Consider the following 22401-nt stretch of genomic DNA (forward strand, 5'->3'; position numbering starts at 1 on the left):
TCAGAGTCAACAGTAGCTTTTAAAACCTTAAAAAATCTAGCCTACTTTTCTAAAAATATCTTCCCCCTGTTATTGTCTCAGGTAAACTTTGTTCTTTTATCAAACATGCTCTGTTTTCAGTGAGTGGCTCTCTACCTCTGCTTTTGTTGTGCCCGCTCCATTCCCAAGAATGTTCTTGTTAAAATCCTCTTTCTCCAAGGCTTGGGTCAACCGTCTCTTTCTCAGTGACGTTTTGACTGATCTGCCTAACCAGATAAAGGTTTTGCCTCATTGGAGTACTTAAGCACTGTGTTAATAATCCTTTTTAAATACCTATTACATATGGCCTTTATTTTGTTTCTTTTAGCATTTTCTCCCAGATTCCAAGTTATTCAGGGCAGGTATTCTTTCTTCCTATCTTGTATCCTCCGTAACACCTAGCATAATGCTTTGAATATTGTACTAAAGTAGTTTTTGCTTGTAGAGGATGCACATGAGAATCTAATCATTCACATGTGGTCTTTTGAAATATGGGGCGATTTTCTACTCAAATTAAGAAGAGACATGGTAGTCCTAGAAACCAACAGGAGAGAGTAGAATCCTGCCACCTTCCAGTTTTGCTGTTTACTTACATCTTGTTTTTAAGTATGATTCTATTGTATTGAGTTTTTTATTTTAAAATATTTTTTCTGATGATAATAATGCATACATTAAATTTTAAGGATGAAAACACAAATATAGTAGAAAAAAAGTGCAGTCTTCCCATTGTCCCTTATCTCCTAATTTGTCATTGTTTGGACAAATTGTAAATTCTTTACATTTCTAAAAATGTTTTATACTATGTATATAGCCTTAAAAAAAACTTGAGATACCGTATTATAAAAGTTTTAAATGATTGTTGCATAATGTTTCAGAGTTTTAATAGTATGTTCAGTTCTTTATTGATAAATATTTGGTTTGTTTTGCAATTGAAAGCTAGTGCTTCAGTGAACATATTTGTACAAATATCCATTAACTCTTTATTTTTAGGATTATTTTCTTGGAATAAACTTCCAGAAGTAGAACTGGCAAGTCACTGGGTATTCAGTTTTGATAGACTTTCCAAAATGGTTGTAACAATCTCTTCTTCCTTAGGCCACGTTTGTGCAATTCCCTACAACCTTGCTAACTGGATATTTCCAGCTTTCTTATTGACCTTTGCTAATCAGATTGATAATAAAAAAATTTCATTTTAATTTCCATTGTAAAATTATTAGTGAGATTGAGATCTTTGAATAACATTTATAGCCTATTTGCATTTTTGCTATTTTCCTCTTTGTACCCTTTGTCATCTTTTTTTTTTTTAAGTATTTAATAAAATTGACTTTTGTGTTTTTAAGGATATTGATCCTGAATCCAGCTAAATATTGTATCTCTCTCCCCAGATTATTCTTTGTTTATGGTGATGGGAGTGTTTTTATTCCCCATTCGAAAGGTATATAAATCTGTAGTTTGTTGACCTTTTCTTGCAGCTCTGGCTTTAATATTATATTGAGAAGGAAAGCTCTTTTCCACACAAAGATTTTTAAAGGTTTTTCTCTTATATTTTCTTGTACTTTTATAGTTTTACTCTTTACGTTTAATTTTTTGTTTCAGAAACTTATTTTTGTTGTAGTATGCGATGTAGAGTTTTAATTTCATTAAAAAGAAGGAAAAAAAAAAGAATGGCTTACTTCTCCCAATGCCACCTACTAATTCATCCTTTCCCCACTGATTAGACATGCCACTTACATTAATATCCTGTGTGAGTTCTATGGTATTGTAATTATTGTAGTTTTAGAATGTATTTTGATTCTTCTCAAAAGAGAGCTAATTGTTGGTAGCCTTTAAATTTTTTTCATAGCTATTCTTGCTTTTTAATTTTTTAGAATATTCTCATTGATTTTTATTGAGATTGCCTTAAAGTGATAGATTAATTTGGGGAGAATTGCTATTTTTTTAGTCATTGACCCTTTCTGCTTGGAACCATAGAATATTTTTTTTCTGCTTATCTCTTGTGTTTTTAACTAACATGTTATAGCCTTATTTTTATTTTTACTGTACATATTAAATTGATTCCTATGGACTAGTTTCTGTTTTAATCTTTTTATTGATTTTATAATATACTTTACTCCACATTTTAGTATCCTTGAAGTTGGACTTTGTCTTATAATTGGTAGGTGAGAAAGCATTGTGTCATAATTTGGCAACATTTCTTCTTCTCTCAGTTGAACATAATAATGATGCCTCTTGTAATTAGTAGGTATCTTAAGTTCTGTGAAATATGGTATTAACTTATTAACCTTTGAACCTATTTTTACACAGGTCTAACCCTGGTGGCTTAGATGTTAAAGAATCTGCCTGCAATTCAGGAGACTAGGGTTCAATCCCTGGATCAGGAAGATCCCCTGGAGAAGGGAATGGCAACCCACTCCATATTCTTGCTTGGAGAATCCCATGGACAGAGGAGCCTGATGGGCTACAGTCCATAGGGTTGCAGAAAATCAGACACGACTGAGCAACTAACACTTTCAACCTATTTTTTCCTTTAATTGAGTAAACAATTAATACTTGAGAATTGATGCTCCTTTATAATAATAATGTCTCTTTTTAATGTTAGGGTATCATGTGTTTATAATTATAGGACACTTGTCTCCTACCGAGACAGATGGTGACATGCTTGGTTACGATCTGTACAGCAGTGCCCTGGCAGATATTCTCAGTGAGCCTACCATGCAGCCGCCCATTTGTGTGGGCCTGTATGCACAGTGGGGAAGTGGTAAATCCTTCTTACTCAAGAAACTAGAAGGTAAAGGGCTTGTTTATAAAGTGTCTGTGTATATAACAAGGTTTTCTCTTGTGTGTTTCTTAAGTAAAAGTAGAGTTTTATGTACGGGTATGTGGTTGATCCTCCACCCAATCATTTGAGTTCTCTTTCTAAAACAAACATCCCACTGCATTAGAACCCCTCTGTAGCAGATTTCCTGCCTGCACTGTTTATAGATATCTTAAACCTATAGGTATCTTAAACCAGGGCCCTTTGCAGACATGTCAGCTCGTGTGCTCCCACCTGCCAGCACTACCTCTTGTGCATGCTCAGCGCTGTAGTTACAGATGGCTGCTCTGGTAGGTGCAGACCAGACACTGAGTGGCTCCTCTGTAGGAGCTTCCTAGACATCTCCCCCCACCTCTGACCTGAGACCCCACTCCTTTTGCTTGGCAAAATCTTACTCGTTTCTTCAAGGACAGGTTTCAATATTGCCTGTAAATTTTTTTTTTTTTTTTGCACAGAACTGAATTCTTAACTATCCCCAACACTGGCTCTTCTACGTTTAAATTTTTTTTTTAACTAAGTTTTGCAATAGGAATGAATGACTTGTCCCAGGCTCATTTGGGCTCACCTTTAAGAGCAGTGATCCTCAAATGGCACTGGGGGTAGAAGCGGTGAGGAGGCGCAGAGAAGTGGAGATGCTGTGTTTTCTGAAGACACATAGCAAAGTAATACTTTTTAGTTTTATATATGGAAACAATACTTTGTTGGTTGCATAATACAAATCTCAAAATATCAACAAAACCTTGACAGATGGGAATATATGAGAGAGGATTTTATGCCTTTTCAGTAGGAAGCAAGAGAGTGGGTAGGGCAAGGGTCAAGGGTAAATGTGCCCCTAAGGAATGAGATACTTAGCAAAGTGAACATTGGTTAGCATGGTTAAGTAGCAACATTCTAGCTAGGTAAATGTTTATAGTGAAAATGTGAAATTTTCAAATGTTTTATTTCTTAAATAATGTTTTCTTATTAATTTCTCTTTCAGATGAAATGAAAACTTTTGCAGGACAACAGATTGAACCTCTGTTTCAGTTTTCATGGCTTGTGGTGTTTCTGACCCTGCTCCTTTGTGGAGGGCTTGGTTTATTGTTTGCTTTTACAGTAGACCTAAATCTTGGAATTGCAGTGTCATTGAGCTTCTTGGCTGTTTTGTATATATTTTTTAGTAAGTCTTTGCCTTTTATCCTTTTCAAAAATGTAGAGAATGTCAGAACTCATTGTTTTATTTAAAATTGTATCTGTGTCTGTCTTCTAAAGTCTCCAGGTGGTTTTCCTATTTAGGTGAGAATATTGATTTTTTGCTAGTTTGTAAGTTGGCTTAGAGGAGCATTGTCCCCAGCCTGCCTAGCAAAACTTTAAAAGCTAGTGCACTACTTGTTAATATTGAAGCAGAACTTTAAATTACTTTCCCTTTTTTATGTTAATGATTTATATTTGAATCTTTTTTGAAAATAAGTCTTCATAGACATAATGGCATGCTCTTGATCATTTGGATCATGACTGTAATTTTTATTTTATCTAAAAGCAAAGTAATAAATATATATAATCCCTGTTTTTAGGAGTGTCTTCAGTTGCAGGAAAGGAAATAGGTTTACTGTTGGTAACTTCAGCAGTCACAAGTAGAGATAAAACCAGTCATACTTACATTTGAATCTAAACTAAAGGATATGCTTCGGTTTAAGGCATTATCCTTCTGATTGTGTTTATTATGTCATATTTTAGTCAGCTTACTTTCTGTTTTTCACATACCTGATAATATGTTTTTGCTATTGCTGTTGCTCAGATGCCCAGTCGTGTCCAACTCTTTGTGACCACATAGATTGTAGCCCACCAGGCTCGGTCCATGGGATTCTCCCAGCAAGAATACTGGAGTGGGTTGCCATTTCCTACTCCAGGGGATCTTCCTGACCCAGGGATTAAACGCAGATCTTTTACGTCTCCTGCATTGGCAGGTGGATTCTGGGAAGCTCCAGATGTATGTTGGGGGAGGTTAATTAGTTGAGGAATTCTTTGAGGACTAGTTAGGAAATAACAAGGGACCGTGAAAATTATGTAAGCTTACCTGTCACTACTTCATACTTGACTGTTTGCAGAAAAGAGGCTGCTTGACTAATGATTGTTCTGGATAATTTTTTTTTAAACCTTGACTTTTAGTTGTCATTTACTTTGGTGGACGGAGGGAAGGAGAGAGTTGGAATTGGGCCTGGGTCCTCAGTACTAGATTGGCAAGACATATCGGCTATTTGGAGCTCCTCCTCAAATTGATGTTTGTGAACCCACCTGAGCTGCCAGAGCAAACCACTAAAGCTCTACCTGTGAGGTGAGTTGGTCCCTTTGACAGAAGTAATTTTTAATAAAATGAAGCAAATGAAAGTTGATAATGCATCTTTTCTCATGTTTTTTTAAGAGACCAAAAAAAAAAAACATTGGTCCTTTAAACTTTTTTAACGTGAGAAATAAAACAAAAATGCCCTGGTCAAATACACTTGGAAAACTCTTCATATTACATCTCCCTCTTGTATATTACAGATCAGAGACACCTTTTCATAAAAAATTATATTTAACTTTGATTTGCCAGATTTTATTTGAGTGAAGCTCCACATTCCCCCCTTATGATACTTGTTACCATCCTTTGGACAAATCAGTAAAGAGTACTGGGTCTAGGATGGAGTCCTGGAACTTCTTGACATCAGGGTGTGGCCTTGGCAACTCAGCATGTGCTCTGAGCTGTTCTTTCCTCACCTGTGGATATGTATTTATCCATTCCTCTAAAGTTATCATCATATCAAATGATAATGATATCGTTACCAGGTATGATGATAATGGGAAGGTAAGCAAACAGTTCAGAAAAGATGAGAAACTTGTAAGTCAAAGAGTAAAGGCAATCCGGAGGGCCCCAGAGGAAAGTAAAATGGAAAAAAAGGTTAAAGAACTGAAAGCAAAAGGAATTCAACAGAAATTAGTAAAATAATTAAATATGCAAAGATTAAGAATTTAGAAATTATTGTAAGATAAAATATGTGTAAGTTAAGCTGAAAGTGAATGGACCAAACCTGGTAAGACATCAAAACTATGAGAGGAAGATAAAAATAAAACAGGTAAATAAATGGTATATAGGATTAAATGTTAAGAAAAGGATTTAAAATGAGAAGTTAAAATGAAAAACATAAAAAGAAAACATACAGAGTAGAATAAAAAAAGTTGGGGAAGATATTTTTACATAAATTAAAAGCATTTAAAATTAATGAGATCATTATCTTTTAAAAAGTTAGAACAACTAAAATAGCATTGATTTAATTAAGACCAGGCATACATAGAGGACACTGTGATCCTGGATTGTATTTTGAAAGCAATGCCTGTTTATAGGGTTAAGATGGGAGTTTAGCAGTAGAAAGGAATAAAGGAATAAAGGAACTAATGCAGAAGTAATACCCATTCAGAGGCTCAAAATGCAAATAATTCAGTTATTTCACAGAACAACTAGGAAAAGAATATAACTTCTTTCTCAACCCCTGGTAGATGAGTAAGCTATAAATAGGACATTCTGAAGCTTGAGTTTGACATTAAGTTCTTAATTACTATTTTCTCAAGGTTCTAATCTCTTCAGTTGGTGTTTGCCGAATGTCCTTTGTGCGGCTTTTTCTGACTGATGTGGGGCGCCACTGTTGAATTGTTGTGTCATGAGGTCTGGGGAGATGTCTGGCTCCTTTGTCTAGGTTCTGTCATGACCTTTTCCCTTTTCTGCTTTTAGTCAGAATTGCTTCATATAACTCTACTAATTTAACTTTTGTTACTGTCTTTTCCTAAGAAAAGAATATAAGCTGTTAGAAATGGAAGATACCTAATTACAAATAGAATTTTAAAAACAATGTTTTGACAGAGACAGGAAGGAAACAGGAGCTACATGATAGACATAATGTATGTTGAAACTGTTTCTTTAGGTAGCGGCATAACATTTTCTTTCCCCTTTCCCCAAGGTTTTTGTTTACAGATTATAATAGACTGTCCAGCGTAGGTGGGGAAACTTCAATGGCTGAAATGATCGCCACCCTCTCGGATGCTTGTGAAAGAGAGTTTGGCTTTTTGGCAACCAGGCTTTTCCGAGTGTTCAAGACTGAAGATACGCAGGGTAGGACCTTCTTCTCTTCTTACTGTATATGGAGTGGTTGAGGATGGGATGGACAAAATGCTTGGAAACATGAACAGCAGGTTCGTCATATGCTGTCCCTGTAATGATTGGGGTTTTCTGGATGCTTGAGATGTTAAAACCATTTGTCGTGTTTTACAGGTAAAAAGAAATGGAAAAAAACGTGTTGTCTCCCATCTTTTGTCATCTTCCTTTTCATCTTTGGCTGCATTATTGCTGCGATTACTCTTCTGGCTATATTCAGAGTTGACCCGAAGCATATGACAGTGAATGCTGTCCTCATATCAATTGCGTCCATAGTGGGGTTGGCGTTTGTGCTGAACTGTCGAACATGGTGGCAGGTGCTGGACTCACTTCTGAATTCTCAAAGGAAACGCCTCCATAATGCTGCCTCCAAACTGCACAAACTGAAAAGTGAAGGATTCATGAAAGTAAGCACACTTTGCTTGTTAGAAAATAATTCTGGGGATTCTCTGGCGGTCCAGTGGTTAGGACTCTGCTTTCACTACCAAGGGCCCAGGTTTGATCCCTGGTCAGGGAACTAAGATCCCACAAGCTGTGTGGTGCAACCAAAATAAAAAAAAAAAAAGAAAAGAAAATAGTCCTAATGTGAATATGCTCTCATGATCATCATCACTGGGGCTTTTAGGGAGTCTGTTTTCTAACTGTTAGAGAATTGCACTTGTTTTTAGTTTTAATCCAGATTTTTCCTATGAAAAATGCATGTGTAGTGTGGAAAAAGTTTTAACAGTAATGTCTTTTTATAAAATCGACTTTTATAAGATCCTCGTAGAGTTAACTATAGCTTCAGTACTTTGGCCCCCAGATGTGAAGAGCCAGTTCATTGGAAAACAGCCTGGTGCTGGGAAAGATTGAAGGCAAAGAAGGAGACGGCAGAGGATGAGATGGTTAGATAGCGTCACTGACTCAATGGATATGAATTTGAGCAAACTTGAGGAGATAGTGGAAGACAGAGGAGCCTGGTGTGCTGCAGTCCGTGGGGTCGCAAAGAGTCGGACGCAACTTAGCAGCTAAATAGCAACAGCAAAGAATTAGCAGATTATCCCTCAGGTGGTAGTTATTACCTAATGTTTAGGTTGCTCTGCAGCCTGGTAGAGTAGACAAATGGAACCACCAAAACGTAGAAGATAGGAATGTACTTTTAGAGTAAAAAAGGACTTTATACAATTATCCACAGCCCTTTCCTTTGATCAAGGTCACATGTCATCAGGAAGCCAGTTGTGGTGTGGCATGTAGACCATTTGGATTTGCATTCTAATCTGTCTTCTGACCTTCAGAGTATGTGATCTTGGCATGTAAGTCACTTCAGCCAAGTTTGTCCTTTTAAAATGGATATGACGTTGTCTACCTCTTTGTAAGAAATGCTTTAATTTAGATGAAGGCACTTTGTAAATGGTGACACATTCACTACAGTTCCACTAAGTGGAACCACAGCTGGCAGCAAGCACTTGGGGTTTCTTTTCTCCTAGTAGGCGACTTTCAGGCTCTTTAAGAGAGGTACTTAAGTTTCTCGAATCTTTAGCGCAGTGTATCCTTTCTTTTGCACAGGTTCTTAAGTGTGAAGTGGAATTGATGGCCAGGATGGCAAAAACCATTGACAGCTTCACTCAGAATCAGACAAGGCTGGTGGTTATCATCGATGGGTTAGATGCCTGTGAGCAGGACAAAGTACTCCAGATGCTGGACACTGTACGTCTTAACCGTCTTGAAACTTTTAACTGTCACATATGTGGCAGCTGAGAGGAACAGCTTCATGAATATTTCAAGTGGAATTTGAATACTGTTTTTTCTTTTATAGAAACAACTGTGTGTTTTATGCAGAAACAGCAGAAGTTTCATTCCAAGCAGATTTAACCAATTTTAGGTTAATGGCAGTGTGAGGGGAAATGTGAGTAGGGGGGTCTCTAAAGTCCAGGGTGTGACTCCAGCGTTTCTCTACAGATGGTTATGGTTAGAATATAGATAGGGGTGGGGAAACCACAAAATTTGTGGAGTTTTTGTTAAAAAGTAAGAAAGGTTTGTGGCTTTCTGTAAGGTCTGGTATAAGCAGCGGTGTGTGCCTGTGGTCAGAGACTAGTGTGTGCAGTTCACTGTGTCTGCTTGTATTTCTCATGTGTGTGGATCTTACTAGACCAGTGTGTGCAGTGCACCGTGTCTGCTCAGGAGTACTTCATGAGTGTTTCTCATGTGTGTTGCTCTTACAGTGCATCATGTCTGCTCATGAGTATTTCTCATGTTTGTGGATCTTACTTCTTATGTAGATCTGAGTGTCTCAAAGTAGGACAGGACTAGTTGTTTCCTTCAGAGATTCTATCACTGTCAAATGTTAAATTGTCAGGTGGTGAAAAAAGATTGAAACTTCAATAAAATTTGTTTTCACATAGAATAACATTTGAATGAAAAGGAAACGCTATTTTAAAATGTAGTCACAAAGGGTAACACAGATTTTGAAGAGAGGTTTTATTACTTTGGATAATTTTTTTATTGTGATTTTACATTTCTTCTACCACAGGTCCGAGTTCTGTTTTCAAAAGGCCCATTCATTGCCATTTTTGCAAGTGATCCACATATTATCATAAAGGCAATTAATCAGAACCTCAATAGTGTGCTTCGTGACTCAAACATCAATGGACATGACTATATGCGCAATATAGTTCATCTGCCCGTTTTCCTCAACAGCCGGGGACTAAGCAGTGCAAGAAAATTTCTTGTAACTTCAACAACTAATGGAGATGTTCCATGCTCGGATAATACAGGTAAAGATCAAGTTCCTCGGATACTTTGGGTTTGACGTGGTTCCATAGTTTTTCATTTTGCATCTCCTCTTACCTTGGAAAGTATTGTTCAAATTTCACAACTCTTTAAGTATCATTTACAGCAGAGTTTCAGGACAAATGGTGCTTTCTTGATAAACTCTTTTAGGGATGCAGGAAGATGCTGACAGAAGAGTTTCACAAAACAGCCTTGGAGAGATGACAAAACTTGGTAGCAAGACGGCCCTCAATAGACGGGTAAGATAGTGTATGTTTTGAGCCATTTGTTTGTATTGCTGTTGTTTAAGTAAAACCAAGGTAAGGCCACTTATTTATTTTATAAATACTGCATTGAGCTCATAAAGTATATTTTATCTTTGGTGGTTTTTCAGGGAATGTCTGAACCTAGAGCCATAATAACTGTAAATTATATAGGAGTGCCCGGTCTCTCCCAGCCTGCTGTCAACCCAGGTCCCACTCCAGACCAGTTGAATCAGAACCTCTGAGAGTGAGATTTGAAAGCTGCCCAGGTGATGTCACTGGGGGCAGAGAACCGTTAGGTTCATCCCAGGTCAGGTTGTGCTTGTCCCAGGGGCCATTGTCAGCACAGCTGTAAGGGGGAGAGGCTTGTGGTGTGGGAACCAGTCTTTGCTGTGTTGTCCTGTTGGCTGACCTCCTGCCCTAATATTTGTGAGGTGTGCGCTCTTTTTTTCTATCCCCACGTAGTGACCTTGTGTGCCTTTCCCAGTCTGTTGGTTGTCTCCTGGGAGACACTAGTTTCCCTGCCCTGCCCTATCCTAGGAGCCTTTTGTAAAGAACTGGGGCTATTATAAGACAGGAGATATACCTTTGCAGGTAAGTGATGGTAACAATGCTGCTTATGGATGGCGAGCTTGGGCTAGCATTGGTGATATTTTCCACTACCCGCCCTGCCCCCCCAGTTTGCAAATCTTTAATTGGGACATTTTACATTTTAAAAACTGTCTTCAGGTATTTTGATTTTATGCCTTTACCACGTACAAGTATGGATGCAGAAATAGTATTATGAAGGATAATTGACAACTCTAAATTAAGAGTGGGGTATGAGTTGCCATTTAGAATTTCTGTCCTGGGAGCCTGGCCCCTTGGGTTCCCCTGTCTTGTGACCTTAGATGAGAACCACCCTCGTTGTGCCTGCTTCTCCTGATTGGATGGGATCCCTGCCCAGTTGAGAGCCTTTCATTCTTACTAGACATGAGGATACAGCAGCTGTGCCCTTTCGGTAACTGTCACGTTTGAAAATAACCTAAAAATCAAAATGCTGAATCCTTAAATCTGTGCAAGGGGTTATTTGCTTTATTATCAGAGTTCCTATAGATACTGAGCTCCCATAAGAGTTTGAATTGAATTTTCTTTATACAGTTCAGCTTATTTATATTTTTCAAGGCATTGAGCTTTCTCTGATTGTACAACTATAAATCAGGTACACCCAAAGCTAAACTATAGTCTCTGATGCATTTGCTAGAAATACTTACTTTAGAGATCAGTATATATTCTACTTCAGGGAGTAGTAATAATACTTTTTGTACTATTTTATCTTCCTCTTTGACTGAAATTTTGGATTGTTTTTGTTGTTGACATAGACATGTATTAACTTCTCAAAAGAGCCTCAAGCTCTCAGGGTTGAAGTGAGGGCTCACGCTCACTGATGCTACCCCGTTTCAGGACACTTACCGAAGAAGGCAGATGCAGCGCACGATTACCCGGCAGATGTCCTTCGACCTCACGAAACTGCTGGTTACGGAGGACTGGTTCAGTGACATAAGCCCGCAGACCATGAGGAGACTGCTCAACATTGTTTCTGTGACAGGTGAGTTTCCTTGTCTTAGTGTTGTGTGGTAGACAGTAAGGTGCAATGCTGGGAGCCAGCATATTGCATATTGAGTGCATATTGCATATTGAGTGCAGCACTTTCCACAGCATCATCTTTCAGGATCTGGAATAGCTCAACTGGAATTCTATCACTGCCAGTAGCCAGCGTGAGGAACTCCGCCCATGACAAAGGTCATGAGGAAGGAGGCTCGGCATACACAAAGGCGGGATCGAGCTTCAGGAGTCCCCCTGGAAATTCTCGAGCATATACCCCCAAAACCAGAGTCTGCCTACTTTCTGCTTTGTGCTTTCACCTACACCTCTGACTTTACGGGGGGCTGTCCCCCACTACCTCTCTGAAAAAAGAGTTAGCTTACAGCTCCAGTTAATAATTCCTGGGTGTGACAGTGTTTAACCTACAAACTCCTTTGGAAATCCTCTAGCCTGCCTGAATAGGTTTTTCCGGCCACATGTGATTGTTCAGAGCCTCCCAACTGTGAGAGGCAGGAGATGTTCTAAACTGTCTAAATACAGATTCCTTTGAGCAGTTAAGATTGATTAGAAATTGTATTGGTGAAGGGATTTTCACTTGTTGGGCCAATGTTTGCTGCTAAGTCTCCATATCCCTTACTGCTGTGTCCCTGGCAGTGTATTGATTAATATAATTGGTGTAAGTAGTAGCTTTAATGTTTGTAACCTGGGACCCTTGAGTTAATTCTTTTTCTTGTTATAGCCCGCCACACCTTTGCTCTGTAGGAATGCAACTTTATCTAATGCTTTTGGAGGGTGGCTCCTGACCAGTCACCTTTAGAGAAAAATAAGTTTTCTGAAGAAAAGGTCTTAAAATGTTAACAGGCCTCCGGGCCAGAAGATGATGCAAATCACCTAAGCTTTTGCATATGATAAGTTTGCAGGAAGAAGGCCTGGTTTGCTGCAAGACTCTACCCCTTCCCCCATTATCCTCTATGCATAACTTAAGGTATAAAAACTACTTTGAAAAATAAAGTGCGGGCCTTGTTCACCGAAACTTGGTCTCCCCATGTCGTTCTTTCTCTTACCTTCTGGCTGAATTATTCAGCCTCTTTTCTCCACTGAATTTCCTCACTGAGCTATCCTTATTTCAGCCTCTTTTCTCCACTGAATTTCCTCACTGAGCTATCCTCATTCTATTACTCTTTATATCCTTAATTAACATTTAATTAAGCAGTTGTTTCCTGATCTTCGCCTACGCCGTCTCTCCTTCGAATACCCTGGATCAGCCGGGGCTGGTCCCCGGCAGTGCAACATCAACAGAGCAATTCCCTTCCAGAAACAAAAGGATGGACTGTGTTTATACACCGCCAAACACCAGTTTTATTTTGCATTGTGTGTCTAATAAAACCAGTGTTGGTTTCGATAGTGAAAATCGACTGTCAGTGGTCTACTGTTATTTTTAAATTTGATGATTTAAAAATTTCACCTCAGGTTTAATTTTTCTCTTTGTATAAAAATAATTTTATGCTAATTTGTATAACTATAATTAATTTATAATTGAAAATGTTGAAGTTCAGATTTTTACATGCTGCTATTCTGCTTTAATTTTCAAATTACATTTTTTTTTCTTTTTTTTAATGTGTTAAATGATATACACTTAAAATTTACCATCTTAACCAGGGTCCATTTGGGTGGTATTAAATACTTTCACTATTTGTGTAACCTTCACCACCATCCATCTCCATAATGCATTCCATCCCATTAAACTGAAACTCTATACTCATCCCCCTGGTCCTCTCCTAGCAGCCAGATAGATATTAGGTGTGAATTTATAGTGTAAGTTAAGTGGCAAATTAAAAAACAGTGGAAGTTGGTTATTTGTGAATATACAGAATGGTTGGCTTAACATAACGTTACATACCTATTAATTCTAAAATGTTTTTGTATTCTTTAAAGGACGATTACTGAGAGCCAACCAGATAAGTTTCAACTGGGATAGGCTTGCTAGCTGGATCAACCTAACTGAGCAGTGGCCGTACAGAACTTCATGGCTCATATTGTATTTGGAAGAGACCGAAGGTATCCCAGATCAAATGACATTAAAAACCATCTATGAAAGGTACTTTATCTGACCTTTTTATATTTAAATTTGTTTTAAATTGAGTTGACTCTTAAGAAAAAATGCATACAAAGCAAAATGAATGCAAAATAATATGTATAAAATGTAGAGTTCTGAGGTTAATCATTTTCGTTAGTAATTCTTCCATTATAATTTCAGAGTTGTGTTAGCACAGGTATATATCCCATCATGTAAAATTTACAGCTTTATTTGGATAGATTCTTTCTTGTGTAACCTATATGATAAAAGATGTTTAATAGTCCTATTAAATTTATGTATTTAAATATACAAAAGGCAAACCTTAAAACATTGTTTATTGTCCATTTTATTTTTTATTCTAAGTGTCTTGATAGAATATTGAGGAGGTCACATTTTCCAAATCATTAGTGCAAGTGTTTTCACAGCTTTGTATCTGGAAGACCCAGGGAACTGTGAATACGGGCTGGTAAACGTGCTTTGCGCTAAACAGTAAAGGAATTTATTGTTCTTTTATAGTCATTTGAAGTACTTTTAAAATCTACTTCTGATAAAGAAATTGATTCAGTTTTTTCTGGGAAAACACAGTCAAGGCTCAGTGTAGTGTCAAGTATGTCAGGTTTTAAGAGTACCACTTTCTTGTCAAATTCACAAACAAAATTATAATCCTCTTTGTTTACCAGAATACTTAATACCTTCATAGCTTTCAGTTACAACTCTAAATAAAAATATCTCTTAGGAAAAAATGCAATTCAGGGGAGCTATGCAATTGTATAAAACTTAGTGTAATTGAAGCATTATTTTGAACATGTAAATGAAATAGTAAACCTGACCAACCATTCAGTGTAGAGTTTCTATATTTAATTTTTAAGATTGTAAATAGTTTATCCTTGAGTATTGTCAGCATATGGTTTTCATTATTTTCCAATCCCCATTTTTCATGTACATATTTTATCTAATATTTTTAGGTAAATAACTGATTTTAGAATATAGAGGATGGTTGTAGTATTTGTCTACACACTTGAGCTCTTGAGGTTATATGTTCAATTTATGCAACATTAATCATTGTAAACTGTGTGGGCTGTGTGAAGTAGGTGTTCCAGTAGATGGCAGTGGTCCACAGCTGCCAGGGGCCTGCAGAGCAGTGTTTCTGGATGCATCTGCTCTTTGATATCTTAGAACTCCTCTTTTTATTATGAGATACATGATTGGTTTTTTCCTTGGTTGTGTAGTAGACTGTTGTTTTGTTTCATGAATAAACATTTGCATCGTAAGAGGTGCTGCATAATGAATATTTGCTGGATGAGCACAGTTTTAGGTTTTGGTGCAGAACAGGACTCAAGTCAATCCCTTCACCTTCATATAATTGAACGTGATGCCTAGAAGTTTCCTGTGTCTCAGGAGTACAAAAGCATTGACAGTGTTTCACGTTCTAAGGGCTGTGTGCTTAGAGTTCAGCCCTTGGCCCCATGTGTGGTCTGTGAAGAGGGTGAGACTTGGTGAGAAAGTCTGTGTCCTCAGGAAATAGAAGCAGGAGAGATGTAAAAATATCAAAAGGTTTTTAAAACTCTCAGAAAAATTCATGATTCAGTTTAATCAAAAAAAGCTTATTAAGTGTCTGCTGGGCCCTGCTGCCAATACTGGAAATACAATGGTGAACAAGTAAGTATGTATTTACTTTTTCACCCAGCAATCCCACTGTGGAAATTTACTCTGAACACACACCTCCACAGTGATAAAATACTTATACATTATTGTGACCTTATTTATTTATTATGTTATTTATTGTGACCTTATCTGTAGCACCATAACTTAACTGCATGTTTTTAGAAACACTAGTTGAATAAATAATGGCACATCTACCATAATAGAGTGTTTTGTAACTGTAGAAAATGAGAAAAAAACTATGATTTGATATGGAGAAATTTTAAGGATACATTAGTAAGTGAAAACTGCAAAATGTGAGAGTATATAACATGCTCTATTTGCGTAAGAAAGAAGGGAGAGTAAGGATATCTACATATAAATATGTAAATATGTATTATTTTTTGTGAAAAAATAAAACAACCTACAGGAAGGAAAAAACAAACTAATAAAAACGTTTACCCGAAGAGGATGCTTAGATGGGGAATGAGATGTACTCTGAATGTGTATTTTTATATGGTTTGCCTTTCATATATTAAAAAAACTAATTCAAAAAGGATAGAAAAAAGCAAACCCTAATATTGAATATAAACAGGAAGAATTGATGCTAATGGTATATGAAATTGATAGTATAACCACACAGAAAAATATTAATACAAACACCTTGGAACTCAGTTTTCTCTTGACTCTTTATTCTTAGTAGAATATACTGAGGACAAAATTAGCTACAACGAAATCTTGAACTTAGTAGGTTTATTGTTGCTAATCGTATTATTGTACTCCTGAAGTCCTTTTGCATGTATTGTAAGATAGAGTAAATGAATGAATAAATTGCTATTCTTGGAAGCCAGTGTTTTCTCTTTGGGAGAAGGGAATACCAATATTGAATGGAAAAAATCAGGAAGAGCACTGTGATATTAGATTGGATTTTGTTGTTGTTAGGTCACTAGGTGGTGTCTGACTCTGTGACCTCATGGACTGCAGTGCACCAGGCTTCCCTGTCCATTATCTCCTGTAGTTTGCTCAGATTCATGTCCATTGAGTTGGTGATGCTATCCAACCATCTCACCCTCTGTCGCCCCCTTTTCTTTTTGCCTTCAATGTTTCCCAGCATCAAGGTCTTTTCCAATGAGTCGGCTCTTCACATGAGGTGGCCAGAGTATTGGAGCTTCAGCTTCAGCATCAGTCTTTCCATTGAATATTCAGGGTTGATTTCCTTTAGGATTGACTGGTTTGATCTCCTTGCAGTTCAAGGGGACTTGAAGACTCTTCTCCAGCCTCACTGTTCATGAGATTTCTCAGGCAGGAATATTGGAATGGGTTGTCATTTCCTTCCTCCAGGGGATCTTCCTGACCCAGGGATTGAACCCAGGTTGCCTGTGTCTCCTGCACTGCAGGCAGATTCTTTACCTGCTGAGCCATCTGGAAAGCATATTGGATTTGGAAATGTTAAATTATTAGCTCATAATTTAAAACGAGATTTTCCCTTGCTTTGCCCAGCGAAAGGGAGCAAAAATATCCCCAAACTGTGAGCCCACCTGGAGCTGGACTCCTTGGAGAAATGGCTAATTCCAGGTCAGAAGCAGGGAAAGCTCAAGGGGAGTCTGCATTTTTGTGCCAGAAACCAAGGAAGGATGTGTTCGAGGACAGCCCGGTTTGCACAGATAGCCACAGGATGTAGTCTGAAGGAGCACCTTTCAAACTTGGGCCCATTTTCACAAAGGAAAATGATAGTAATGGGTTATAACATATCACCAAAAAAAAATCCATGAGTCCATAGTAATACTTAGAAGAGAGCAAACAAGGAATAATTCTTTGTTTTAGAATGCCAGCTAATAAATGTAGAAGGAATGAGTGAAATTTAAAAATTATTATTTTTTAATCCCCAATATAATCATTGATTCAAGCAAGGATCATCAGTGGTTGCAAAAACTACTGGGGGGAAGTTGTTGGGGAACACGAGACCCACGTGATCTCAAAGTGTCACTCTCCAGGTTATGTGCAACCACAGAAGAAATGACCTTGCTGGGAGAGACTTGTCACCAGTTTTAATCAAATAGTCAAGTCTGACATCTAATGGGAGGCATAGCATTGTGTTGTTTAGTCGCTAAGTTGTGTTTGACTCTTCGCAACCCCATGGACTGCAGCACGCCAGGCTTCCCTGTCCTTCACCATCTCCTGGAGTTTGCGCAGATTCGTGTTCATTGAGTCAGTGATGCTATCTAACCATCCCATTCTCTGCCACCCTCTTCTCGTCTTGCCTTCCATCTTTCCCAGCATCAGGCTCATATGACTCTAGATAAAATGCGGTGGAAGGTACCACATCACCTATGTGCTCTTGTTGCCAGCCGTGTTTTACTGTGATCCTAATTATGAGGAAACGGCCAGATGAATCTGAGATGTGGAACACGCTACAAGGCAACTGGCTTAGGTTCCATATTGGCCACTGAGGGAGACTGAAGAGATCCCACAGCCCAAATGCAGTGTGTGAGCTGTGATTGAAATCTATCATAAGAGTAGAGCACTGAAGGGCATTTTGTGGGCAGTTGGGGAATTTGAGTCTTTGAGTTAATGTTAATATCCTTCAGTATGCTAAGGGTGTTTGGGGGACATTCATGGTGAGATATTTAGGTGTGAAATACACTTTCAGATGGTTTGGCAAAAGAAAATATGTATGTGTGTGTAGATGAAGTACCTGGTTCTTATTAAAAAATTTTCCTCTTCCCATGCCTTTTGTTCTCCACAGTGACTGTTCAGTAAATGTTGCTTTGTTAACATTTTTACTTAGGGACATAATTTGAATTAAATGAATCTAAGAGCTGTACTCCTTAGTGCACTCCTGTGATTTTAGTAACCTTTTCACACATGGCAAATTGAAAATCATTTTGTATCTATACATGGCTCTTTTGAAAGCTCTAAGAAAAAAACCTACTATTTTGTTCCGTGGTGGCAGAATGAATCACAAACCACACTTTATTCACTGGTTGATTCTAATGTCAGAATCAGCCAGTACCTCTAAAGGTACGGAGCAAGCGGGTACGAAAGGTGCAGTTTTCATAGTGTGCCCATTCTAGTACATTTTCTTCATGTGATGTGTGTTTAGTGTGGGTCTTTACTGTAGGTTAGGGCTCACATTGTGTCCTTTGTGCTTTTATGTGTTCCAGGGGCTGCCTGAGGAGGTAGGGTAGAGGGACAAACATGCAAAGCATCTAATGCCCTTGAGGAACTTACAGGCACTTATCTACACACATACATACCCTTTTCTTTTGCCAAACCATCTGAAAGTGTCTTTCACACCTAAATACTTCAGCATTCCCAAAGACACCATTACCACACACCACACACACACATGTTTTTTTCCTAAACCATTAGAGGGTAAATTATATGCAACATATCTTTTGTCCCTCATCACTCAAGTATATGAGGAATATATATTCTGATTGAAAGTAAAATGTACACATTTGAAATGACTGGAATAAAGTAAAAATGTGATGGCTCAAACAATTAGCCAATTAACAAGTTTTATCAATAATGGGCTGAAACACTGCTTTCTGGATGATAGAAAGCTTTTCAGGCTAAAACTAACGTTCTTTGCTAATAGACCTTTTAAAAGGTATAATTACTTGCCCTTTTAAAACTTTCACACTAATTTCCAGCACTTGAGCCTTAGCTTACATGCCTTCCTAATGTTCGAGGAAGTTCTCAGAAATTTACATTTTAATTAGTTAAAATATATCATATAGACAAAAGAAAATATATTATCACCTGTAGTTCAAAGATAATGGTAAAATTTGACCCTGTTTTTAAATAGAACATTTGTCAAAGAAAAGTTTTGGGCGAAAGTGTATTTTTAATCATAAAAATAGTGTGGAGTGAATTTTTGTAGTGAGAATATGCTATGCCTGTAAATATAGACTATTGTATATTGGAGGTATAATGAGGTAATGAGAACTTTGCTTTGCAATTAAGTTAATCTATTAGACTTCATCTCTTGGTGGGCCTGCCATCCGTGAATGGGTAGAATGCAGGGTGACTTTGAGATGTGTGTCCTTTTTTTTTTTTTTTAAAGAAATGACTGTGTCCTATATGCCTTTGTAGCTATTCTAAGGGAAAGAAAAAGACAATTTAGTAAGAATCTTTGAGAGTTCATTAAGGAATTGACTTAAGATGATCTCAAATGAAAAACTATAGGGAGACAGTTTGATCAGTATATCAAAAAACCATATTGGAATATGTTAGACTAACTCAGATGACTGTTCTAGTTAACCATGGTTGAGTTCTTTGATGCTATTGCTTGTCATTTGAATAATAAAATGTTTTATTTATGGCAGACAGAAAGCAGCAGTATATAATTGATATTCATTTATTTTATTAAAGAAATCTGATTTGGTAAAAACAATCAGAAAATAGTATTTTTAACACTAGTAGTAAAATTTTTTTAATCCATAAAAAGCCTCATTTATTTTTATAGCAATTTGATGACACATCTGCTTGCTTTATTCAGCTGAAAAAGAAAATGTTGGTTCTTGGTGTTTGGTAAAATTGCTTTGTTAAATTATTTTCTAAATTGTTCAACTTTTAACAAATGACATTTGATACTAACACTGGAAAGCAATTTCAGCTAATTAAGTAGATCCCTCTGTAAACCATTGGAACATTAAGATGACATACTGTTCATTCAAGATTATTTTAATTGGTACAATTATTGTAATTTTCTTGCAATTATGTGTTGAGCTAAAAGCTTTTGTCTAGATCATTTGAGGGGTTTTTTTTTGTTAACATACATTTAGTAAGAAGAAAAGGAGCAAAATAAAAACTGTAGATAAAGATTTTCTGTCTACTTTTATTGCAGAGTTTTAGACCCCATTATTTTAGTATAAAACTTTATTTCTGGTATTTTTTAGTATTAAGCATTTTAAGCGATGATAGAGGTTTTTGAAAGATCAATTTAAGTAGCTTCCATGAAGGTACTGCTTCAAATGTCTGTTTTGACACTGCTCAGCCAGTTTTTACTTAGAATGATGTGGTCAGAATTAGGCTTGTGGTAGGATAATGTTGTACTTTGTTTTGGTACTTGATTTTTTTTAGAGCAATCGAGTTTTGAGAGAGCTTCAGAATGGTAGCCATTTCCATTTCCCTAAAATAGCTATTTGCTGAGTAGACACTATAGACGTCTAATTTATAAAATTCATCTAAAGTTCAGTATATTTAAACTGTTCAAAGAGTAGTGTTTCTGTACTTACAACATTTTTCATAATAAAACATCATGTTGGATGATACTCAGCCAAACTTTTCATAAGCTTAATTTTATCACTTCTAGCTACTTCACGCCTCTCTTCGCTCTCACTAACTACCTTCCTCTTTCCTTCAAGTTCTGGGTCATTACTGATACCCCTCCCCCCGCCATCACGTGGCCCAGATGATGCACAGGCTTGTTTCCTTTGCATGTGGACGGAAGTTATGAATCTGAATAACGTAAAGAATTGGACGCTGATAGTTTAGATTTGTAAGGAAATTGTCTTACTTGTGGTATGAAGTTCATTCTTGTACTGATGATTTTTTCCTTAATTTAGGTTTGAAATACTGTAAATATTTATTCCCAATACTGTTTCATGCATGCCCTTTTATTGTTTTTTGTAAGTAGTTGAGAATCCTAATGAAATTCTGTATTCTTGATATGTGTTGGTGTTGTCATCATTCCACAGTTAATAATTTACTATCTTGTGTAATTGTAATTTCAATTTTTATTCCCAGAATATTCTTGCCCTTAATGTATATATAATGTAAACACTTTTTTCAGGAGTTCAGTACTTTATCAATATCTTTATTGGCTCAGATGGTAAAGCATCTGCCTGCAATGTGGGAGACCGGGGTTCGATCCCTGGGTTAGGAAGATCCCCTGGAGAAGGAAATGGCAACTCCAGTACTCTTGCCTGGAAAATTCCATGGACTGAGGAGCCTGGTAGGATACAGTCTATGGGGTCGCAAAGAGTTGGACATGACTGAGCAACTTCACTATTTCTTTTCTACTTTCTTTTTTATCTTTAAAAAAAAAAAAACCCTCATCAAATTCTTTGCAAGCTCGTGAAATAATTCTCCATATAGAAAAGGAAACTAAGCAGGTTTGTGTTGAAAAAAAAGATTACAATCTAAAATAGAAATCACATTTTAACAGGATAAAATAAATAACAGTATATTTGCAAGGTTTCATGTGAAGATTGAGCCTTCAAAGAACCGTGAACAAAGATGCCTGTAAATAGATGTAGTGTTGACAGTTAAACATGCATTTCTTGTTGTGTGTTGTTTATTTTTACTCATTGTCTATGTGGAAATTACTTGGAAAACTCAGGTTCCTAAAGATAAATAAAGGTGAAGGGCAGAATTTTTTAGTTTATTTTGATAGGCCTGAAAAATATCTCTACTTTTGTTTGGAGGAAATAAAATGAAACAGAATGAGACATATTTGACTGTTTTTTGAGTTTACCTATTTATATATTTTGCAACTTCTTTGTTTTATCATTGCTACCAGGCTCGTAGTAGCATTCAGTGTCTTTAATAGATACTTTCATTGCAGTTTCTTTTAATATTTGTTTCCTGAACTAGACTGATAACTCCATGAAGTGTAACTTCGTTAAACCTTGCTAAATTCCTTGTTTCTAGACATTCTTGACATAGAGTAGGCGGTGGTAGGTATTTCTGAAAGAATAAAGAAATATGATGATGACATTTGCTTTGGGGAAAGCATGGCGTGGGGGAAGGTGGTAAGTGAGAAGTCACATTTTATCTTGAATACTATCCATACAGACTAGTCCTTTGATTCTAAATGTAGGTGAACATTTTCCTTTGTTATTACAATAGTGGATCCCTGGGTAAGGCACAGAGAAAGTTTTCAGAACACAAAGATTGAATGATGACGTATTTCAGCTAACACCTAGTAGATTCTGCCTTTTGTCAGGTGATAGTGAAAGCAAAGCAGTGTTTTCATAGGTGTTTCCCTGTAGGTGAGTTCAGCTGCATTTCCAAGGTTTCTTACACTCATGATCTTTTCATAAATGCCACAGTTTGTAGTTGCTTTGTATCAGCACACTTT

General features: G+C 37.0%; 1 protein-coding gene across 14 annotated transcripts in view; it reads left to right on the forward strand.

The window, feature by feature from the left end:
• The window catches only part of KIDINS220 (kinase D interacting substrate 220), a 96226-nt gene that overhangs the window by 32443 nt on the left and 41382 nt on the right, over positions 1–22401 (forward strand). For 13 of the 14 annotated variants that reach the window (XM_059891831.1, XM_059891830.1, XM_059891832.1 and 10 more), the window contains 10 exons: positions 2642–2806; positions 3813–3992; positions 4982–5147; positions 6805–6956; positions 7116–7405; positions 8544–8684; positions 9508–9751; positions 9918–10006; positions 11453–11597; positions 13529–13691. In XM_059891831.1, coding sequence (XP_059747814.1) covers positions 2642–2806; positions 3813–3992; positions 4982–5147; positions 6805–6956; positions 7116–7405; positions 8544–8684; positions 9508–9751; positions 9918–10006; positions 11453–11597; positions 13529–13691 — 1735 coding nt within the window. The remainder of the gene's footprint in view (positions 1–2641; positions 2807–3812; positions 3993–4981; positions 5148–6804; positions 6957–7115; positions 7406–8543; positions 8685–9507; positions 9752–9917; positions 10007–11452; positions 11598–13528; positions 13692–22401) is intronic. The other variant, XM_059891829.1, reaches the window with a different exon arrangement.

Source organism: Bos taurus, chromosome 11 (genome assembly GCF_002263795.3).
Source record: "Bos taurus isolate L1 Dominette 01449 registration number 42190680 breed Hereford chromosome 11, ARS-UCD2.0, whole genome shotgun sequence".
Lineage (NCBI taxonomy): Eukaryota > Metazoa > Chordata > Mammalia > Artiodactyla > Bovidae > Bos > Bos taurus.